Source organism: Thamnophis sirtalis, unplaced genomic scaffold (genome assembly GCF_051295495.1).
Source record: "Thamnophis sirtalis isolate CommonGarterSnake01/CBP01778 unplaced genomic scaffold, rThaSir2_p1.2 scaffold_15, whole genome shotgun sequence".
Classification (NCBI taxonomy): domain Eukaryota; kingdom Metazoa; phylum Chordata; class Lepidosauria; order Squamata; family Natricidae; genus Thamnophis; species Thamnophis sirtalis.
The window spans coordinates 30,389,691-30,413,659 of NW_028261395.1; the positions used below are offsets into that span (position 1 = coordinate 30,389,691).

The 23,969-nt window shown below is 44.1% G+C and overlaps 1 protein-coding gene across 2 annotated transcripts in view; it reads left to right on the plus strand.

Moving 5' to 3' along the window:
* The window catches only part of RASGEF1A (RasGEF domain family member 1A), a 109,976-nt gene that overhangs the window by 38,909 nt on the left and 47,098 nt on the right, over nt 1–23,969 (plus strand). Inside the window, exons 1-2 of one of the 2 annotated variants that reach the window (XM_087702247.1) lie at nt 1,622–1,776; nt 17,393–17,572. In XM_087702247.1, coding sequence (XP_087558373.1) covers nt 1,750–1,776; nt 17,393–17,572 — 207 coding nt within the window. In that variant the 5' untranslated portion in view covers nt 1,622–1,749. Of the gene's footprint in view, nt 1–1,621; nt 1,777–17,392; nt 17,573–23,969 lie in introns of those variants that run through there. The other variant, XM_014069661.2, reaches the window with a different exon arrangement.

A 23,969-nucleotide genomic window follows, 5' to 3' on the forward strand; every position in this document is an offset into this window, starting at 1 on the left:
GAGCAAGGGATTGAACTAGAAGACCTCCAAGGTCCCTTCCCACTCTGTTAGAGGTAGCCCTCAAGTTATTTCATATAGAATAGAATAGAATAGAATAGAATAGAATAGAATAGAATAGAATAGAATAGAATAGAATAGAATAGAATAGAATAGAATAGAATAGAATAGAATAGAATAGAATAGAATAGAATAGAATAGAATAATAGAGTTGGAAGGGACCTTGGAGGTCTTCTAGTCCAATCCCTTGCTCAAGCAGGAAACCCTACACCACTTCAGTCAAATGGTTATCCAACATCTTCTTAAAAACATCCAGTGTTGGAGCATTCACAGTTTCTGGAGGCAAGTTGTTCCACTGATTAATTGTTCTCACTGTCAGGAAATTTCTCCTTAGTTCTAAGTTGCTTCTCTCCTTGATTAGTTTCCATCCAGTGCTCCTTGTCCTACCCTCAGGTACTTTGGAGAATAGCTTGACCCTCTCCTCTTTGTGGTAGCCCCTCAAATATTGGAACACTGCTATCATGTCTCCCCTGGTCCTTCTCTTCACTAAATTAGCCATGCCCAGTTCCTGCAACCGTTCTTCATATGTTTTAGCCTCCAGTCCCCTAATCATCTTTGTTGCTCTTCTCTGTGCTCTTTCCAGAGTCTCCACATCTTTTTTAAACCGTGGCAACCAAAACTGAATGCTGTATTCCAAGTGTGGCCTTACCAAGACATTATAAAATGGTATTAATACTTCACGTGATCTTGATTCTATCCCTCTGTTGATGCAGCCTAGAACAGGGGTAGTCAACCTTTTTATACCTACCGCCCGCTTTTGTATCTCTGTTAGTAGTAAAAATTTCTAACCGCCCACCGGTTCCATATTAATGGTGATTTATAAAGTAGGGAAGTAACTTTACTTTATAAAATTTATAAAGCAGAGTTATAGCAAACCCCTACCGCCCACCATGAAAGCTGGAACGCCCACTAGTGGGCGATAGGGACCAGGTTGACTACCACTGGCCTAGAACTTGGTTGGCTTTTTGGGCAGCTGCTGCACATGGCTGGCTCATTTAGTGACTGTTCAGAGTTACAGCAGCCCTGAAAAAAGCCAGATCAGCTTTTGTGATCTTCCGACAGGCCCAGTCAACGGGGATAGGCCAGATTCACGGAACATTTGTGTGACTAACGAAACCATTGTAACGATTCGCTTCGCAATGGTGGTTGTACAATGGGACAAAACTCATTCCACAAATGTTTCACTTAGCAATGTATCAATGTCGGTGCCCCTGGTGGTCGTAAGTCGAGGTGTAGCTGTATTTTAACTTTCTAGACAACTGCCTTTTTTTTTTCTTGCCACTCTGTCATGGGCTTTCTAAGCTAGCAAAAACTCTCAAGAAAGGACACCGAGCAGGAATGCAGGGAGTTCCAACTTGTCTGTTTCCAAAAAGGAGAGCTGAGAAGGGGGAGCCTTCCCCCCCCCCCCCAATTTGCAAGGCTGGCACAAAAGACAGATGGGGTCAACCAGCTCTCCTTTTGAATCTGACATGCCTCCAGCTCAGCCAACAGTGGGTTGAGGCAGCTGCTGACGTCAGAACCAGTCTGGAAATTGGATGCTTGCAAGCTTTGTTATTTTAGATCTGAGCTGGCGGGAAGAGTTGCTGGACGAAGAGCACTGCTCTCTCGCTCTCTTTCTCTCTCTCATTCCCTCTCCTCTTGGGCGGAAACTACGATGCTGGGCTAACAGGGGTGATACCTGCCCGAAAACCTATGTACATACTCCAGAAAGCCATGCGGGTAAGAAAGAGTTTTGTTTTTCTCCTTCCTATCGCTTTTTCTTCCTTTTCCAAGGGCGAGCCGATAATACTTGAAACTCTCTGAAAGAAAAGTTGAATGGGGGGGAAAAAAAACACTTGATTGATTTCCAGTGTACTATAGGCAAATTGTTAAAAAAGTCAGGCGTGGGAATATTCTCAGCTGTTCAGGCTACCCTGGGAGAACATAGTAACTGTAAAAGTTAAACAGAGGTTGAAGTTTTTATCCTTTCTTTGGCCGTCCAAGCGAGTTGTTTCTTTCCTGCTTTCAAACTGCCCTTTCTGGTTTGGCTGCCGTTGGGTAAATAAACATAATAACAGGAACCTTTTTGGTTCTTTTGGGGGCAGTGAAAATACACGTCTTTGAACGGTTTATTTAGAAATAGGAAAGCTTTCAGCAGCTGCATTCTTGGGTCCCTGTTTGACAGCAACGGCGGACATAACAAGTGCAGGGACTTTTTAGCCCCCATACGAGAAGGTGTGCAAACATTATTTTTATTTTTTGACTCAAAGATTCTTAGCATGCCAAACGCTCGCTAACTTCTAACTGGAGGCTGTGTTTTGTGTGCGTTTTGCTCTGCTTCCTGAAAAATAACTTGCCTACAACTGCAGACGGATGTTGTTCTTTTGGGCACTTTTCCAACATTTGCTGCTTAGTTTGTAGAGAGATCACAAGGCAATATTTGCCCCACACTGTAGTGAATCGGCCAGTGAAAAGGAGCCAGACAGTCTACTGTTCTCAACTTTTCTCTCTTAAAGGTTGCCTCTCCCAAATGTGGGGAACGATTGCAAGCTCCTCGGGGCAATGAGGTCTTGGTTCATTTAACCCAGATGTAGAAAAATGAAAATGGAGGGGACGCGGTGGCTCAGTGGCTAAAATGCTGAGCTTGTCAATTGAAAGGTCGGCAGTTCAGCGGTTCGAATCCCTAGTGCCGCATAATGGAGTAAGCTCCTGTTACTTGTCCCAGCTTCTGCCAACTTAGCAGTTCAAAAGCACATAAAAAATGCGAGTAGAAAAATAGGAACCATCTTTGGTGGGAAGGTAACAGAGTTCTGTGTGCCTTTGGCATTTAGTCACGCTGGCCACATGACTGCGGAGACGTCTTCGGACAGCGCTGGCTCTTTGGCTTTGAAACGGAGATGAGCACCGCCCTCTAGAGTTGGGAACGACTAGCACATAGGTGCGAAGGGAACCTTTACCTTAGAAAAATGAACGGTGCAGCTCACTTTTCTGGTAACGTTTGAAGCCCATGGCTCAAAAGGAATTCAAAAGCTGTGCCAGTGAATTGAGGGAATGAACATTTCAAAACAATTGCCATGTTCAAATCAACAGCAAAACAGTGTTGGAAGGGACCTTGGAGGTCTTCTAGTCCAACCCTCTGCTCAAGGAGGAAGCCCTATACCATTCCAGACAAATGGCTGTCCAGTGTCTTCTTAAATGCCTCCAATGATGGGGCACCCACAACTTTTGAAGGCAAGCCATTCCGCTGGTTGATTGTTCTCACCGTTAGGAAATTTCTCCTTATTTCTAGGTTGCTTCTTTCCTTGCTTAGTTTCCATCCGTTGCTTCTTGCTCTGCCTTCTGGTGCTGTGGAGAGTAGGTTGACCCCCACTTCTTTGTGTGACAACCCCTTACTTGTTGGGAGACTGTGATGCCAGACCCATCTAATCAGACATTGTCCCCGAGGTTTACCTTACACTGAAAATGGAGGGGGTTGCTAATCAGCTAGATTCCTGCCTATGAGAATATGCTCAGAAACCACAGATGGCTGTTTCCTAGTCACGGAAACACAAGTTGGCACATTGGCTGGTAAACGACACTTAGGAGTTGTCACAGGTGCTGAGCAACGTGTGCTAGTTTCATCCCAGGAGACGTTGTCAAAGAAATCCCTGGACGGTTCCCAGAGATTAAACAACGGATGGCAGTTAAAAACACCTCTCTTTTTTCTTTTGACATCCTATGTGGAAGGGAGACCACAAACGTTTGAACCTGTGTACTAGGAAGCAAACTAATCTTCCTCGTTCAAAGTTGCCAAGCAGAATCCTTCATTTATTCCATTTTTATGTCCCTCATCTCATTGATCACAGCAACTCCGGGCAGCTTATAGTGTAATTAAAAAAGTTTTTTTAAAAAATCATACAAAGCAATTAAAATTCAAAGGCTTAAATCAAAAAATTAAACAGCACAAGAATCGGTCCTTCCTCCTTTGCACAGAATACGGAGAGGGTTAAGAATGATCCTGGGATGTTGACAAGATATTTTGTAGAGTGTCGTTTCAGAAATATTTGGGTTTCTGTAACATTTGCAGAAAAGCAACAAGGTTCAAGATTAAATGCATCAACATTGGGAAGGGAATTATGCAAGTGTTCTTCTTAATAGCTTAGGGGAGTGGTGGCGAACCTATGCCATGCATGCCAGAAGTGGCACGCAGAGCCATCTCTCTGGGCACATGAGCTGTCGCCTGTTGCTCTTCTGGGTTCCAGCATGTGCCTGCGAACCTTTTCGGCACTGAGTGGTGAAAGGGGAGTGCATGCATGCTCCAGAGTGCCGCAAACCAGAAGAGGAGATACCCAGTACACATGCACACCCCACAAAGCTATGCTTCCTGTTCCTAGTCTGTGCATGCGCACCGGCCCCCTATCCTTATGGCTTCTGGCACGCATATGTGTGTGAAAACCAGCTGGCCGGCGCACACCCACACGCTGGTAACTGGACGACCAGGCAGCCAGTGCATACAAATGTGCGGGATGCTGCTCCTCTGGTGTCCAGCACTCCCATGTGCCCCAACACAAGCTGGCCAGAAACCACAAGATCTAGTGGGTGGTGCGCACGCATGGACTGGAAACCAGAAGCACAGCTTCGTGACATGTGCATGTGCACCAGGTATCTCCTCTTCTGGTTTGCAGTGCTTCGCCACTTGGTGCCGAAAAGGTTTGCCAACACTGCAGTAGAGAGGGTTGTGTATCTCCTTTGTGTGTCTACAGGATGGCAGGTTAGGAGTTTGCCTTTCTCTGTCCCGACATTTGTTATTTACATGTTGGCGAAACCTAAATGTATGTTCTTGCTTTCCTTGAGGAGCTCATGGTTTCTCTGATTTTACTCAAGTAGGCTAGGCTGAGAAAGATTGCCTGGTCCAGAACCTCTCAGTGGCTGAAGGTACCTTTGGTGTCAACCCAACATCCTACCACCACTCTGTCTCTCGCTTTCTTTTGAAGAAAGGGGGGGGGGAATCTTACATGACCTCTTGTTCAACTCTTCTTGCATGAGTGAGATTCTATGATGAACAAATTGAGGGAATTAGCACGTCTAGTCTAATGAAGACTAAGATTAGGGGTGACTTGATAGCAGTTTTCCAGCACTTGAAGAGCTGTCGCAAAGAAGAGGGGTGGGTCAACCTATTCTGCAAAACACCTGAAAGCAGGAAAAGAAATAACACATGGAAACTTATCAAAGATATGAGCCAACCTAGAATTAAGGAAAAGTTTCCTGATGCTGAGAACAACAAACCTGTGGAACGGCTTGTCTCCAGAAGTTGTGGGTGTTCCAACACTGGAGGTTTTTAAGAAGAGATTGGACATCCATTTGTCCAGAATGGTATAGGGTCTCCTACTTGAGCAGAGGGTTGGACTAGAAGACCTCCAAAGTCCCTTGCAACCCTAGTGTTCTCTGTTCTACTTTCAGAATATTCCCACGACCCTTCTTAGATATCAGTGTTACCTGAAGCAAGTGGTGGTTTTCTCTGGGCTAAAAAAAACCCCTACTATTAGCCCTTGGATGAGAACCAACCAAGGGAATCCCAGATCTGTAACATGGACTGGGAATTTTTCTTTTTTTAAAAAAAACACCTAGTAATAGATCACTTTTCCTGTAGAGCTGTATAGAATCGCGTGAGAGTGAAATGGGCCTATAGAAATTGAATAAATATACATCCGCACTCCCAAAATATGGCATGGCTGCATCAATGAAATTATTCAAATTCCTTGGACAGTTTATAACATATCTTAAGAGCCATGGTGGTGCAGTGGTTAGAGTGCACTACTGCAGGCTACTTCTGTTGTCTGCCGGCTGCCTGCAATTCGGCAGTTCAAATCTCACCAGGCTCAAAGTTGACTCGGCCTTCCATCCTTTTGAGATCGGTAAAATGGGGACCCAGATTGTTGGGGTCAATAGGCTGACTCTGTAAACTGCTTAGAGAGGGCTGTAAAGCACTGTGAAATGGTACATAAGTCTAAGTGCTATTGCTATTGACTCAGCCTTCCATCCTTCAGAGAATACTAAAATGAGGACCCAGATTGTTGGAGGCAATAGGCTGACTCTACAAACTGCTTAGAGAGGTGTATAAGTCTAAGGCTTATTGCTATCTCGATAAGTACTTGCTAGAGCAGAACCAAGATGCATTTTGCCTTCTGTTTTCAACCATAGCCAGCCAGGTAATTCTGCTTCTGAGAAACTTAATGGCTGTTTAAGGAAGAGCTCTTCCTGTGTGGTCTGCCTGACATCAGCCTCTTTTATAGAAGAGGTGTTGCCCTGAGCTGTCAGAGCTTAGAGCCTCTTAAAGGTTCCTCTTTGCCAGAGGATGATACCATGGGTAGTGAGAACCTTGCCGCTGTCAAACTTGCAAGGGTTTGACAGGAACAGAAAAACATCAACAAGCTCAAAGCAAAATAAAGATTTGCAGAGGAGAGTCCATATATCGTGGGCAGGAGGGATCAGAATTCTCTGCCCGGTTAGAAACAGTCCATTCCAGGGGCCCAGGAAGTCAAGAATCAATGGGGAAAATGGAATGGAGAAAGGCATATGAGAGTAGAAGAACATAGAATCATAGGGCTGGAAGGGACCTCAGAGGTCTTCTAGTCTAGCCCAACCCCCTGCTCAAGAATTTAGCTCTGAACCTTGATATGGTAAACTGATACTGCAATTCTATCTGGGCTTGCTGAAAAATAATGATGACTGAAATCAGGAAATGCTATGCTCAACATGGACAGATGTGTTCATGATCAAACAGCTCACCCTGTAGGGGTTGTCCACTTTAAGACACTTTCTTCAGATACGTGGTTTGATCAGGGTTTCAAATGTTAAGCTTGACTTCCTTTTCCATTGGCATAATTCTGTGATTTCAGTTACACGCGGTATTCGGCTTTGAATGATATTCAGGTATTGCTGCATTTGTTGAGTTCCATATAGCATGTTTTTGTCGCTTTGGGTGAATGAGAATTGCCTCTGGTTTTACAAAGCCATATTTCAGAATCAGAATAGAGCTGGAAGGGACCTTGGAGGCAGTGGTGAAGTTCATCTTTTTTTTACTACCAGTTCTGTGGCTGTGACTTAGTGGCCGTGGTGTGGCTTGGTGGGCATGACAAGGGAAGGATACTGCAAAATCTCCATTCCCTCCCCACTCTGGGGCCAGCCAGAGGTGGCATTTGCTGGTTCTCTGAACTACTCAAAATTTCCGCTACCGGTTCTCCAGAACCCACTGGATTTCACTCCTGCTTCAATGTCTTCTAGTCCAGCCCCTTGCTCAAGCAGGAGACCCTAAACTATCCCAGTGAAATGGCTGCCCAGTCTCTTCTTGAAAAATCTCTTCTTGAACAACTCCAGGAAGGAAGCTATTCCATTGATTATTTGTTCTCACTTTCAGAAAATTTCTCCTTAGTTCGAGTAATTAGTAATTTAGTAATTTAATAAATTTGTAGGCCGCCTAATCCCGTAGGACTCTGGGCGGCTTACAGAAACAACATAAAAGTTAAAAGTTAAAAATAAAAAATACAACTTTAAAAACAACACACCATACATTCCGTCTAGATGGGGCTGGACCTTGTTCAACAGCCCCAGGCCTGCCGGAACAGCCAGGTTTTAGTGGCTTTTCGGAAGGCCGAGAGAGTGGAAAGGGTCCGGATCTCTATGGGTAGATCGTTCCACAGGGCCGGAGCAGCTACAGAGAAGGCCCTCTCCCGAGGGGCCGCCAGCCGGCATTGTCCAGCCGACGGCACTCGGAGGAGGCCCAACCTGTGAGATCTTATTGGTTGTTGGGAGGTATGTGGCAGGAGGCGGTCTCTCAGATAGCCAGGTCCTAAGCCATGTAGGGCTTTAAAAGTAATGACTAGCACCTTGAAGCGCGTTCGGAGACCAATAGGAAGCCAGTGCAGCTCGAGCTTGGATCTCTCTTTAAGGATCTTCTACCCATTACTTCTAGTCCTGCCCTCGGGTCCTTTGGAGAAGAAGTCAGTCACCTCTTCTCTGTGACAGCCCCTCCTCTACTGGGAGACGGTATCATATCATTGAAGATGGATGACACTTTTGTGAAACTGCGCGGCAAGATCAGGGTCAATAAAAGGGCTCCTTCAGAGATGTCATGTGAAGATGGACTATGTAGAAAATGACATTTTAGACTGGACCGTTTCTGCATTGTCCACCTTCACATGCTGCTATGTTAAAGGGTTCTTGGTGCTCTCTGAGCTTGGTTGTTTCCTTGATGATGTTTTATTAGCAAACTAGATAACATCATCATCAACTGATGATGTAACCTAGTTGAGTAATGAAATGTCAAGCAAGCTCAGCCAGCACTAAGGACCTCACAGTCCTTCTCCTCCTGCCTGAAAACCCCACTCCCTTCTAACATTGATGATTTATTTATTTATGTATTTATTTGTCAAACATGTACAAGATAACAAGTATAGGCATGAACATAAACATGAACAAAGGAAGTAAGTACAGATAAATGGGGACAGTAGGACAGGGACAGAAGGCACGCTGGTGCGCTTATGCATGCCCCCTTTATGGACCTCTTAAGAATGGGGTGAGGTCCATGGTAGACAGTTGAAGGTTGAAGTTACAGGAGTTTGAGGATGTAACAACAGAGTTGGATAGAGCATTCCAGGCATTGACCATTCTGTTGCTGAAGTCGTATTTTAAATTAAGCAATCAAGTTTGAAACGCTTTATGTTGAGTTTGTATCAATTGTTTGTCCATGTATTATTGTGGTTGAAGCTGAAGAAGTCCTTGAAAGGCGAGACATTGTAGCAGACAATTTTGTGCGCTATGCTTAGATCGAACCCCAGGAGACGCAGTTCCAGATTGACCAAGCCCAAAATTTCAGGCCTGGTGGCATAGGGAAGTCTATTGTGAGTAGAGGAGAGTACTGTGATGTTACCTAGTTGGGTAATGAAATGTCAAGCAAGCACAGAGAGTACTAAGGACCTCACAGTCCTCCTCCTCCTCCTCCTCCTCCTCCTCCTCCTCCTCCTCCTCCTCCTCCTCCTCCAAACTCCACTCCCTTCTATCATTGATGATGTTACCTAGTTGGGTAATAAACATCATCAGGTGCTAAACTAGGCAACATCATCAGGTGCTAAAACTGATGATGTTACCTAGTTGGGTACAGAAATGTCAAGCAAGCTCAGAGAGTAGTAAGGACCTCACAGTCCTCCTCCTCCTCCTCCTCCTCCTCCTCCTCCTCCTCCTCCTCCTCCTCCTCCTCCTGCAAACTCCACTCCCTTCTATCATTGATGATGTTACCTAGTTGGGCCATGAGACTTCGGCAAGAAAACAACCAAGCTCAGATAGCACCATGAACCGTCATTTCAACCCTGAACACAGCTTCGCATGCATGTCATCTCTACCAGAACAGAGATGGAAGGTTTTTCTCCATTCTAAAATGTATAATATGCATCCAGATTAATTGTCTGTAATATACCTTAGCAGCCTGCCAGAAATCTCATTCCTATACCTGGAAGGGACAAAGTGAAACTCCCAAGCAAAATCAAGCCATCTTCCAGCTGACTCCCACTTCTCAAACTATCCTGCCTTTCCCCAAACAATGCCTTGTGACTAAATTTATGAAATGCCACTGAAAATTACCACAGAAGCACTTTGGCGTACAATCACCCCGTCTCATTCCTCAGTTAGATTTTATTTAGCGGCTGTACATTCTGTCTTCAAATTCCAGTTCTCGTGACTCACCCCCAAACATTTGAATGGCAAACTTTGGACTGAACTGCAGGAAGAATGCTCCTGTTTACTATTAGGAACATTTCTTGTCCTAATTTGTAAATAGCCATGCAGAATTTGTTGGACAAGATGTACAAGATCTATTTTTAACCGTTTTGAGGAGAAACAGTTGAAAAACTGTTTAACTGTTTCTTTCCTTTTTTAAAAAAATGTCATCTCTTCACATCAGCACTGAGGGTTGAGTGAACAGAGACAAATTCTCAAATCCTTAGATAAATATTAACAGGGATTTTGGAAGAAGCTGCCTTAAAAGGGAAGAGAAGCTTGGAATTACCTCTTTACACAGCAAAGTATCTCCAGCGTGTGATGTATTTTGGGTACTCATTTCACATTGTACATTTAGTATTTCTGCTTTGAGTTTGGCTTTTTTTTTTCTCCTTCTCCATAAGTGAATACAGACTATGAAAGGAAAGGAAGAGAGAGAGAGAGAAAGAAAAAGAAAGAAAGAAAGAAAGAAAGAAAGAAAGAGGAACGAAAGGAACAGAGAGAGAAAGAGAGAGAGAAAGAGAGAGAGAGAGAGAGAAAGAAAGAAAGAAAGAAAGAAAGAAAGAAAGAAAGAAAGAAAGAAAGAAAGAAAGAAAGAAAGAAAGAGGGAAGGGAAGGGAAAGGAAGAGAGAGAGAGAGAGAAAGGAAGGAAGGGAGGGAAGGAAAGGAAGAGAGAGTGAAAAAGAAAGAAAGAAAGAAAGAAAGAAAGAAAGAAAGAAAGAAAGAAAGAAAGAAAGAAAGAAAGAAAGAAGAAAGAGAAGTTTTATCTGCTTTGTTTAAAATGGAAAATTGCAAGAAATTATGGCTGACACCATGATTGGTATCTGCTGCCATCACAGGAGAAATTTCATATGGTGCAGAGCTAAAATAAATTAAACCCATCTCGGAGTTGAGTTTAACCCCTGGTGATTTATAGGGACACTTCCGTCCTGTTTTCTTAAGATTATACGAAAAAGTTCGGGCACTGTTTTCTTCTGACCTTCCAATTTCTCCTACAGCCTATATTTCCAGGATAGACTCCCTACTAAAATTCTCACCAGGGTGTGCCTTCTTTAGCGTCCTTGATCAGTGACTCAAAGGTAGAGTTTCCCATCTATCTAGGCAGGTGCGAGATAATCGTGCAAAATATTTAAAAACAGCCTGTAGGAGCTGCAGTTGCAAGAAATGTAAATTCTAACTATAAAAAAAGGCCCAGAGGAGAATAGAAATGGTTGCCTACAAAGACTGAGCCTTATCCAAATTAGCTTAATAAAAGGATGCTGTAAAAGTCTCCAACAGGGGCTGCCTAAAGTGCTAAAATATCAGAACGTTTTTTCCTTACTGCCGGCTATAAAAGAGAAATGTAATAATAAGGACAGCTACACAGAAAAAGCGGGTTTAGGAAACGGTGGATTCAAGCAATGAAGTGATTGGGAAGTTTCCATAGGAGTAGTTGTAATAGATAACAGAATGCCGCTAAGAATAAGAGTCGGAAGGGACCTTGGAGGTCTTCTAGTCCCCCTGCCCAAGCAAGAAACCCTATCTTAGTGAGGGCTAACCTTTTTGTCGTTGCATGCTAAAAGTGTGTGCTTGCGTGCCCGACAGCGCGGGTACGTGCCCACACCCATAATGCAATGCGTGCGTGACACACACACCCCGCGGGCTTCCCCTCTGCTCATGTGTGTGCGACCCCCCCCCCACAGCATTTGCCCCGCCCTCTGCGCATGCGTTTTGGACCTGGAAGGCCTTCTGCACCAACTTGGAAACCAAAATGGGTGCCATGCCAGACCCCAAAGTGCAATGTGAGCGCTCCCATGCATGCTCCCTGCCCCCATACATGCAAGCATGTGTCCCTTGTGCATGTGCAACAGAGACCCGAAGACCAGTTGGCAGGTGGGAGGCATAACTCGGGTGACGTCTCACATGCCCACAGAGTGGGTGCTGTGTGCCACCTGTGGCACCCATGCCATACGCTTGCCATCACGGTCCTATACCATTCCAGAAAATTGGCTATCCAGTCTTTTCTTAAACACTTTGTGTGCGTGATGGAGCACGCCCAACTTCTGAAAGCTGGCCTAGTGGGGGAAGTGAAGTTTTTGTGTCTATCATGATGAGGTACCGTATATGTTCTTTGGTGGACTTAGGAAATTAAGTTCAGCTAGGTAACGTCACCTGGTTCAGCTTTAAATGCTGAGCTGGTCAAACCTGGTTAAGACTTGGACAGACAAGAATATCCCAGGGCTGTGAGCTAGATGGGGAAGTTGATAAAAGTTTTCCAGAAGTGTCAAACTACTTCTCGTCTGTCGCTCAGATGGCTGTATGGGATCTATCTGTTACGCAAGCTTAATAGAAAAGATTTTACGTATATGTCAGTGGTGGGTTTCAAAATTTTTAAGAACCTCTTCTGTGGGTGTGCCCTGCTTTGTGGGAGTGGCTTGCTGGCCATGTGACTGGGTGGGAGGGGCTTGGCAGTCATGTGACTGGGTGGGCGTAGCCAACTAGTAAAATGTGGTGAAACATACTTAACAAAGCTCTTGCTTAGCAACCAAAATGTTGGCTCAGGAACTCTGGCATTGAAGTGTGCCAGTCTTATAGCTGTCAAATTACAAGACCCTTGCACCCCTAACCCTTTAGGGAAAAAAAACCCAGGGGTGTTCAAACTTGACAGCTTTAAGACTTGTGGACCTCAACTCCCAGAATTCCTCCTCTCGCTCTTCATATTGATGATGTGTGGACAGGCGGGGGGAGAGAGCTGGAACCAGTTCTAAACAGCACTGTAAATTTCTATAGAAGAGGTTAGAACTGGCAGGAACCAACCCCTGGTATATGTGTAACTTAGTAGCAATGATCTAGAACACGAATCAGTCTGACTCCAGAAAGGAAATCCAGAGGAAGAGAGAAGGAGGCTAGAGCCAGGCAACGCAGATAGGCTTCAACTTATGACACCTGAGCCCAGCATTTTTGTTGCTAAACAAGACAGTGGTTAAGTGAATTTTGCCCTATTTTGACACCTTTCTTGCCACTGTTGTTAAGTGAATCACCATAGTCGTTAAGCTAATAACACGGTTGTTAAGTGAATTCTCCATTGCCTTTGCTTGTCAGACAGTCACAAAAGGGGGTCACATAACCCCAGGGCACTGCAACGGTCATAAATATGAATCAGTTGTCACTGCAACCATCATAACTAGGAGTCAGTTTCCAAGCGTACGAATGTTGCTTGCATCCCGTGGGGATGTTGCAACGGTCATAAGGGTGAAAAACATTCATAACTCACTTTTTTTCACTGTCTTTGTAACCTCGGTCACTGTGAACTGTTTTAAGTCAGGACTACCTTTATACAAGGAACTGTATAGTAACTGAAAATCAGAATTTACGTCTTTAGTTCTAAGGTTCAATTATTCAAGTTCTGGCAATGATAAACTTGAAAAAAAAGTGATAAAGCACAGGTATCCTTCAACCTATGACAGCAAGGCAGCCCAAATTTTCTGTTGCTAAGTGAGACATTGGTTAAATCAGTTTTGCCCCCATTTTATGACCTTTCTCACCAGCGTTGCTAAGTGAATCACCGCAGTTGATCAGTTAGTCACCCGACTGCGAAGCAAATCTGGTTTCTCCATCGACTTGGCTTGTCAGATGGTTGCAGGAGGAGGAACACTGACACTGCGACCGTCATAAATACGAGTCAGTTGCCAAGCATCTGAGTTTTGATCACAATACCATGGGTATGCTGCAAAGTTTGTAACCCTGAAAAACAGTCATAGTGTCGCTTTTTCCGATCCCATTGTAACTTTGAATGGTCACTAAATGAACTGTCGTAAGTCCAGAACTACCCGTATGCATGGAGAATGGAAGAATTGTCCTGGAACAAAGGAAGGAAGCTGATTTTACCAGAGGAGCTTCTGATATGTTCCCTTAGCGCCTCCCTAATGTGCTGGCTTAGTAACCTTGAAAACTCAGAAAAGTAAACACCAGCTATTGAGAAACCATGTGGAGGAGGGCTTGATTTCAATTGCTTTGACATCTGCGTCTAGGAGTAACTATCAGTTTCTCTTAGCAAGCCATGACAGCTTGCTTTATTTCTCACCTCGACAATGCCGATACGTATAGTTGTTGCACAGTGGAGTAAGACACTTGGGGAAAAGAATAGGACCAACAGACCCGGGTTGCAAAAATCTGGGTGACCACCAGATGGAACCAAAGAAGGGGGGGCGCGAGAGATACAACAAGACTCTGCTGTTGGTTCAGCAGTGTGGGTGTGCTGTCGTACATGAACAAGCAGAAACACGCAGGGCAGTCTGAACTAAAAGTTATTATTTCAGGATTATATCTTGGTTGCATCTCGCTGGTTCCTGATCCGTTTAGAGGAATCGTTATGTGTTCCTGCATGTTGGGGAGTGGGGGGGTGGATAATATGAGCTACTTTCTTCTAAATTACCTTTGGCAATGAAGCTGGCACCCAGTGGCCCTCAAAATGCTGCTCTTTGGTTAGCAGTGGGCCAGAGGTGGCAGTTACCCTTTGATCCTTTCTAGAGTAGATCATAACTATTACAATATTAATCTCTCCGGTATCTATTAGAACAGAATAACAGAGTTGGAAGGGGTCTTGGAGATCTTCTAGTCCAACCCCCTGCTTAGGCAGGAAACCCTGCACTACTTCAGACAAATGGTTATCCAACATCTTCTTTAAAACCTCCAGTGTTGAAGCATTCACAACTTCTGGTGGGAAGCTGTTCCACTGATTAATTGTTCTCACTGTCAGGCAATTTCTCCCTAGTTCCAAGTTGCTTCTCTCCCTGATTAGTTTCCATCCATTGCTTCTTGTCCTTCCCTCAGGTCAGAGGTGGGTTTCTACCAGTTGGCTCCGGTATTGGTTATTTGGCTTTGGTCGCGGAACCAGCAGCGAGCCAGACTGGCCACGCACCCGAACCGGTTCCCCGGTCACCGCTGCTGTTGGCAGCATATTTTTTAGTACTTTTTCACATTCTTCACACATGCGCAGAACAATTTACAGTGAATTATGCACGCAGCGCGCACAAAGCGCACATGAACTGAACTGATACCAATGCCGGTAGGAACCCACCCCTGCCTCAGGTGCTTTGGAGAATAGCTTGACTCCCTCTTTGTGGCAACCCCTGAGACATCAAAACACTGCTATCATGTCACCCCTAGTCCTTCTCTTCATTAAACTAGACATCCCCAGTTCCTGCAACCATTCTTTATACGTTTTAGCCTCCAGTCCTCTCTAATCATCTTTGTTGCTCTTCTCTGCACTCTTTCTAGAGTCTCCACGTCTTTTTTACATTGTGGTGACCAAAACTGAATGCAGTATTCCAAGTGTGGCCTTTCCAAGGCATTATAAAGTGGTATTAACACTTCACGTGATCTTGATTGTATCCCTCTGTTGATGCAGCCTAGAACTGTCTTGACTTTTTTGGCAGCTGCTGCACACTGCTGGCTCATATTTAAATGGTTGTCCACTAGGACGCCAATATCCCGCACAGCTCCTATTATTTAGCCAGGTACCACATATACTGTACCTGTGCGTTTTGTTTTTCTTACCTAAATGTAGAACTTTACTTTTTTCACCATTGCATTGAAGCATTAAACTCTTGAGGAAAGATGCTCACCAGGTCTCTTACAAGACGTACCAAATTGGTCACCTTTGAACATCCAAACTGGTTGCCTTTGAACAGGGATGGAGGCTTTCAAAAAGGCACTGGATACCTATTTGTCTGAAATGGTATAGGTTTCCTGCTTGATCAGGGGATTGGACTAGAAGACCTCCAAGGTCCCTTCCACTTCTATTTTTCTATGTTCTATCTTTCTAACTAGCAAAAGAGCATCTTCTTCCATGTCAAACTAGGATAATGTGTTTTCAATGGTATAAGGTCTCCTACTTGAGAAGGGGGTTGGAATAGAAAACCTCCAAGGTCCCTTCCAGCTCTGTTATTCAGTTATTTCTGTAATTTAACCAAGCATTGAACAAGGCCTGGGAAGTAAAGGTCCTTGAAATTATCTCTCAAATTATACTCCCTGTTAAAAAGTTTCTATGCATATTGATTTCAAGCCATTCTGTCCTTTCCAGCTCTTAAATTGTATTTTATCAGTTTTTAACTCATGGGAGAGCTTTTTAAAAATCGGTCTAGACTTATGAACGATTTTAATTAATATGTCCTATCCTAACGAAATGAAAAGAAGGTACTTGTGTTCATGAACAAATGTCTTGATGAGAACAGATAAAATGTACCATGTTAGGGTTGTTGATTTGCAACTGTTTTCTTTCTGGTTAAGACGGTGCTTTTTTTAACCCTTCAATTGTGAGACAAATCTTATCCTGCCAACCAAATAACATCATAAGAGCCATAGTGGTTAGAATGCAGTATTGCAGGCTAATTCTGCCAACTCCCAGTAGTTTGATTCTGACTGGCTCAAGGTTGACTCAGCCTTCCATCCTTCGGAAGTGGGTAAAATGAAGACCCAGATTGTTGGGGGCAATATAACAATAGCAGTTAGACTTATATACCGCTTCCCAGTGCTTTTACAGACCTCTCTAAGCAGTTTACATAGCCAGCCTATTGCCCCTAACAATCTGGGTCCTCATTTTACTGACCTCAGAAGGATGGAAGGCTGAGTCAACCTTGAGCCGGTCAGGATTGAACTCCTGGAGTGAGCAGTGAGTTAGCCTGCAATACTGCATTCCAACCACTGCGCCATCACAACTTTTAAGCTTGAGTGCTGTAAAGCACCACGAAGCAGTATATAAGTCTAAGGGCCATTGCTATGTGCTAGGAGCCTGCCCTTAATCATGCCCTTAATGGATAACTGTTTGTCTGAAGTGGTGTAAGGTTTCCTGCCTAGAAGGGGTTGGACTAGAAGACCTCCAAGGTCCCTTCCAGCTCTGTTATTCTCACAAGCAAAGGCTTTTAAGACCAGCCTTCCATATGTATCATCTCACAATACTCTCCACGATGATAACTTGCAGGAGGAGTGCACAGTTTTCTTCTATGCCCTTGTCATGCACCAGTCCATTGCTTCCAAAGAAATAAGCCAAACTTTTTTTTTAATAAGGTTTTTATTTTATTTCAGTATAAACAATCCATCTTCCATTAAGCAGTGTGTTGTCTAGGTACAAACATTTTGTGCGATAACATTTAAAGTTTGCAATCATATTCACTGTTTAATCTCTTCCTAGTTTAATACCAATACCTTACATGTCTATTACTAAAACAATCCTCTTCTTAATTTATTTAAGTCTATTAATTATGCTAACTCCATTAATATGTTTTCTATATTTTACACAACTACTTTTACTTCTAATTCTTATATTTATTCTCTAACCATCAATAAAACAATTCCCATATAATAATAATCAGTTTGTTTTTTCTCTTTAATTGCAAGTGTCAATCTATTCATTTCTGCACATTCTAATATTTTCCTAATCCCATTCTCCTCTGTAGGAATCTCTTCACTTTTCTGGTTTTGTTGAAATACAATCCTAGCTGCTGTTATAATCATATATACATTTTCTTTACTATCAGGTTCTTTTTAGATCCCCAACAGGCCCTCAAAGTTCTGGGACATTCATAGTGCTTCCAAGTCCTTCATGTTGCTTTCTCTCTTTTTACAGGAAACTATGCCACAGACACCGATATTTTCCAGCATGCTCGGGACAGGATGTAGAGGACAGGTGCAACCCGACTCCGGCGAGAGGAATGGCGATCCTGTTTATCAGGATGGGAATCTCATTTCTGGATCCCTGGAAGTCCTCATCCAGCATCTGGTTCCCACCATGGATTACTCTCCAGATGTAAGTGGACGGTTTACAATGGCACTCATCTTTTTGATGTTGGTTTCCTAGATTCAAGCATTGACAATGCAGGTGGTCCTCAACTTATGGCCGCCAATGCACCCAACGTTTCTGTCGCTATGTTCAGTGAGATTTCTCCTGTTTTACCACCTTTCTTGCCACATTTGTTAAGCGAATCACTGCCATTGCTAAGTTCAGAACACATGTTGTTAAGCGAATCTGGATTCCGTAGTGACTTTGCTTTGGCGGAAGGTCGCAAAAGAGGATCGCATGACCCCGGGACATGGCGACAGTCATAAATACGAGGTGGTTGCCAAGTGCCTGAATTTTGATCACATGACCACGGGGATGCTGCAACGTTCGTAATTGTCAAACTTGGTCGTCACTTTTTTTCCAGTGATGTTGTAAACTTGAACATTCACTAAACAAACCGTCGTAAGTCGAGGTCTACTTATATTACAGGCTTTTGCAAGTACAGTAAGTAATTTTCTTATTTTTGTCAAGAGCTCCAGAAATAATTAAAAGCAATCCCTTCCTTAGGCCTGGAGTTGTTTATAGGCAGCAACAACTTCCTGCTTGGGGGAGGATATGATAGAAATAAAGTGGTATTTCCTGAAGAAATCTTGCAAGAACAGAGTTGGCATAAGAAAGTCAAACAGCAATCTGGGTGAACCCTGGTAGCACAGTGGTTAGAATGCAGTATTGCAGGCTAATTCTGCTCATTGCAAGGAGTTTAATCCTGACTGGCTCGAGATTGGAGCCGTGGTGGCACAGCGGTTAGAATGCGGTATTGCAGGCAATCTTTGCCCACTGCCAGCAGTTCAATTCTGACCGGCTCAAAGTTGACTCAGCCTTCCATTCTTCTGAGGTCAGTAAAATGAGGACCCAGATTGTTGGGGACAAGATGCCGACTTTGTAAACCCCTCAGAGAGGGTTGTGAAAGCACTGTAAGCAGTATATAAGTCTAAGTGCTATTGCTCTTAGCTTTATTGCTCTCCTGTAGATCTTCCTATATAGAGACCCTATTTCCTTTCTTGTAAATGCTGGTCCTTTATTTCAGAACATTGTCCTTTAGATTTGTTCGTTTGTTCGTTCTCACTCATTCACTCGCTCACTTACACATTTATAAAGAGCCATGGTCGCGCAGTGGTTAGAATGCGGTATTGTAGGCAGATTCTGCCCACTGCCAGCAGTTCGATTCTGACTGGCTCAGCCTTCCATCCTTCCGAGGTGGATAAAATAGGGACCCAGATTGTTAGGGAGACAAGATGCTGACTCTGTAAACCCCTCAGAGAAGCCTGTGAAGCACTGTGAAAGCGGTATATAAACCTAAGTGCTAATGCTATTCTCAGCATCTTCAGCTATCATTCATCGCATCATGAATAAAAAGCCATGCTAATGAAGTAATATAAAACACAGCTGATCTTGGAAAGTAAAGCATGATCAGATCTAGTTAGTAACTGGATGGGATATGTCAAGAAAATCCAAAGGTGGTCTGGAAAACTAAAAACAATTCTGGAAGATGTCAATCGCATGTCACCTCTATGTTTGCCAAGCAAAATGCATGGGCATGTTGCAATTCACAGGAAATGACCTTTAGTTCAAGATGACCTTCCTTTAACAAGCACACAAACAGACAGAGGGACACAAAATTGTTGTACACAAATAGACTTGTTCAGTAAATACTATTTTGTCTTTGGAAATAAGCTCTTTATTAGCATTCCTGCATATTAAACGTTGGTTTTGATGCTTGAGATATTGGGAGGATGGATGGATGGATAGATGGATGGATGGATGGATGGATGGATGGATGGATGGATGGATGGATGGATGGATGGATAGATGGATAGATGGATGGATGGATGGATGAACAGATAAGGCGGTAGACAGATGGATGACAGACAGATAGAATAAAAGGTATTTTTCTTCCATGCAGTATTTTTAAATGAAATTTAGATTTTTATTTTCCAATTCAGGCTTAAATCAAAGCTGCATTTGTCTTCATATGTGATACTTATATAGTATCAAGCACTGCCTATTTTTATTTATTTATTTATAGATTTATTTACACAATTGCACAATTGAAACACTGGATTCCTTCCCCCTCTCCTCCCTTGACTTGGCAACTGATGCATTTTGATCCCAGGCTGAGCAAGTGAAAATTCCACCAGAGTGCACTTCTGTAATAGATCAGGCAAACACCTGGCTTGGACATTCTGGTGTTAATTTAGGAACTGCATTAGCACACAGTGGGGGGGGGAGGGGAAAATCTGCTTCTTCACATTTTCATTATGCTTCTCTAGAGAGGAATTACAGTAATGTCCCAGGCTGGCAGAGAAGGGAAGGAAGGAAGGAAGGAAGGAAGGAAGGAAGGAAGGAAGGAAGGAAGGAAGGAAGGAAGGAAGGAAGGAAGGAAGGAAGGGAAGGGAAGGGAAGGGAAGGGAAGGGAAGGGAAGGGAAGGGAAGGAAAGGAAAGGAAAGGAAAGGAAAGGAAAGGAAAGGAAAGGAAAGGAAAGGAGGGAGGGGGGAATGACTAATTAGTTAAATTAGAAGAGTACAAAAACAAAAGAAAGAACGAAAGAAAAGAAAGAGGGGGGAGGGAGGCGCAATGACTAACTATTCTAGTTAAATTAGAAGAGTGCAAAAAACAAAAGAGAGAAAGAAAGAAAGAAAGAGAAAGGAAAGGAGGGAGGGAGGAAGAAGGGAAGGAAGGAAGGAAGGAAGGAAGGAAGGAAGGAAGGAAGGAAGGAAGGAAGGAAGGAAGGAAGGAAGGGGGAAAGAATTATTCTAGTTAAATTACAAGAGTGCAAAAAACAAAAGAAGGAAGGAAAGAGAAAGAAAGAAAGAAAGAAAGAAAGAAAGAAAGAAAGAAAGAAAGAAAGAAAGAAAGAATGAAGGAATGAATGAATGAATTTCACTGGGATTATCCTTTTTTTCTCCTGCCATGCTGGAGAGATGATAAACCTTGCAGCCTCTCCAGGAAATCCATTTGCATACAAGAGTTTGTTTGGCACCCAGGGAAATGTGGGTCTTTACAAGAGGACAATGTCTGGAATTTAAGAATGGAATGTACTGAACTCCAACTCTTGGTGCCTGACCATTACAAGCAACTTTTTTCTCCAAATGCTTAAACAAATAAACGATTCCAGATTCCACCAGCATAAACTGAGGGGCACAATATGCTGTGTTGTTGTTGTTGTCATCCCCCCCTTCGTCTTCCCCAGAAGATATTTCTACATTCTTGCTCCTTAACTAGCAGTTACTATTTTAGTCTCTCTTCTCCTCGCTCTTCCACCCTCTCGATCCTCCTTCCTTTGATTTATCACGTCTCTTAGCAACAGGTTTAGGCACTAGAGGAATTCGCCTCATTCTTTCCGATTTTAAACACCCTGAAGCCCTCTTGTCTTCCATTTCCAGCTCATTCCAAAGGATTTTCTTATATTTTCTTGTTTGTTTTTCTTTGGCCTCAAATTTGTGTAATCTTCTGACAAGCGACTTATGGTTCAGTCTGGGAGTTCAAGGTTTTCATTCCTTTAGGCTCATTTTTTTAAATCACAATTGATATACAACACTGCCAGAGTTGGACCTTAGCTTCCATTGATGGTGTCCTTCTTGGTGGATGGTAGTCATTGGTTCAGAGATGGTCGCTGTTTGAGCACATGGGGCTTAAACCAAAAGAATGGAAGATATGGTCAATGTTGTTGTGTGAAGCATCTAAAGCAAATCATGTTGTGGTCCACCAGCAGACTGCGGAGCTGGCAGCAGAGTCAGATGGTGAGGAGGTTGGGGAGGAACATGGGCCAGTCCTGGAGTCTGGGGAAGGCTCGGACGAGGGCTCTATGATGGGGGCAGAGAGGGGGCCAGGGCCATCTGGGATTTACTGTATGTGCTGCCTCCGGAGCCTCCAGAGTCGGACATCAGCAAGGCAGAGGAACAGGGGAAGTCTGTTCCCAGTGCGTACCCGCGCAGAGCTGCCAGAAGCAGAAACAGTTAAGACAAAAGGGCGACTCAGGAGTAAGACATGTGAGCCTTTGTAGGAAGCAACTTTGTTCGTTCTGGTCGGTTTAAATTCTGAAGCTCCGTTTTGATTCTGTGCTTCATGTGACCTTGCAAAGCTAATTGGCAGTTAGGTCTTTGGCAATGTTTCAAGGGAGATAAAGGTGGGTGCTTATCAGCCTTATCCTGAAAGACTTTGGCAGACTTCTGTCAGACTCTTTACAAACTATTTGTGACTCATTACGGGCTGTGAATGAACATAATTCACAGCCATTGAAATAAAAAGATGGTTTCTGGGACTAAGTGTGAGCTTTGTACTGTCTCAGGAAGTCTAGGCCAGAACAAATCAACCCTGACTCTTCTTCGGAAGGACAGAGCCTGAAGCTGAAGCTCAAATATTTTGGCCAACAAATGAGAAGAAGTGGACTCCTTGGAGAAGACACTGATGTTGGGAAAGTGGGAGGCGAAAGGAGAAGGAGGCAGCAGAAGGATGAGATGGTTAGATGGTGTCTTTGACATGATGGACATGGGTTTGGGTGGACTTCAGGAGACAGTGGGAGGACAGAGGGGCTAGTATGGGCTCCTTGGAAAAGACCTTGATGGGAGCTGAAAGGGGAAGGGGATGGCAGAGGATGAGATGGTTAGATGGTGTCATCGACGTAATGAACATCAATTTGGGAAATCTCCAGAAGACACTGGAGGACAAAGGAGCCTGGCATGTTGTGGTCCATGGGTTATGAAGAGTCCAGGCACGACTTAGAGACTGAACAATAACAACATTGTTCCTATGAAGCAGTTCTTTGCCTAAGACAGTGATGGCTAACCTTTCCTGGACTGAGTGCCCAAAGCATGTGCACATGCCCAAACCCCCCAAATGCAATGCATGTGCAGCCCTCCGCATGTGGCCTGCCCCCTGTGCATGTGTGCATGCCCCCCCACGTCCCAACCCCCCACATCCCATCTGACCCCAGCACATGCACGGCAAAGACCCGAAGACCAGCTGGCCAGCGCGGCAGAGCTTAACTGGGCCGACGGCTGACGTGTCCACAGAGAGGGCGCTGCGTGCCACTTCTGACACGCGTGCCATAGGTTTGCCAAACTGGGCCTAAGATGTTTACTGTAAGGTTTGACAATTTTGCCCCTGTGTTGCAGTGTCTGCCTTCTGTAATAACACGCCCATCCCCTGCAGGGTTCAGATAACCTGGCTCTTGCTGTGTTTTCAATGAGTCTGGAAATCCTGCCTTTTTCTTTGCCCGGATTACGTCCGCCCACCTGGATTGGGTTACGTTTAGTCCATTTACGGTGCTCACTTGTTCTGCTCCTCACCATCACTTTTGATTCTTCAGAATGCAGGTGCCGTGGTGGTGTTTGTAAACTGTACGCTGCCAAGAGTTGCTGTTGAACTGGGCAGCCTCGGAAATGTAATAAAGGAATACGCCTTCCGTACGATTACACAAATCGGCATGTCGGCGTTTAAAAAAACAACAACTTTGGCAGGTGGAACCAGTGCTGTGGTTAACAGCGTTGGGCTTTAGAGAAGATCAGAGACTGTCTTTGATCACAGTCCTCCCTGGATGACTCGGGGCTGTTTCTCATCCTGGGAAGGAGGAGGCACTCCATGGATGGTGCCTTGAATCCCAGAGGAAAATATGGGCTGTGAATGCCATAATAAATAAACTATATGTATGCAGTTAAGTAAGTCTCACTTCTTTTGCTCATTTAAAGCGTCATCACTGTTCTCATCTAGAACAGTGATGACAAACCTTTTTGGTGCTGAATGCCCAAACCGGAACATCCATGCATGTGCGTGCGCTGGAAACCCAAAGATCAGCTTGCCGGTGTGTGTATGCCTGGTTTTTTGGCTGTTTTTTGGGCCATTTTTGCACCATCGGCAGTTGCTCTTCTGGTTTCCGGCACATCAGCTGGTCTTCACAAGCACCAGAGCGCTGAAAAATGGCCTGGAAATGGCCTGGAAAATGGCCCAGAAAACAGCCAGGAAAATAACCTGTTTGGGGGGCATTTTTGGTGCTGTTTTCAGGCCGTTTTCCAGCACTCCTGGCATGCGTGCCGTAAGTTCGCCATCACAGATCTAGAACCAGATGTATAGTCCAGCAAAGTTGAGTCTAATCCAGTAGTGGGTTTCAAAAAAATTTAGAACCTCTTCTGTAGGTGTGACCTGCTTTGTGGGAGTGGCTTGCCAGCCATGTGACTGGGTGGGCATGGCCAACTTGTAAAATGTGGTGAAACTCACTTAACAACGCTTAGCAACCAAAATGTTGGCTCAGAAACTCTGGCATTTGAAGTGTGCGAGTCTTAAAGCTGTCAGTTACAAGATCTTGTACCCCCTAGCCCTTTAGAAAAAAAAAAACCCAGGGGTGTTCAAACTTGACAGCTTTAAGAC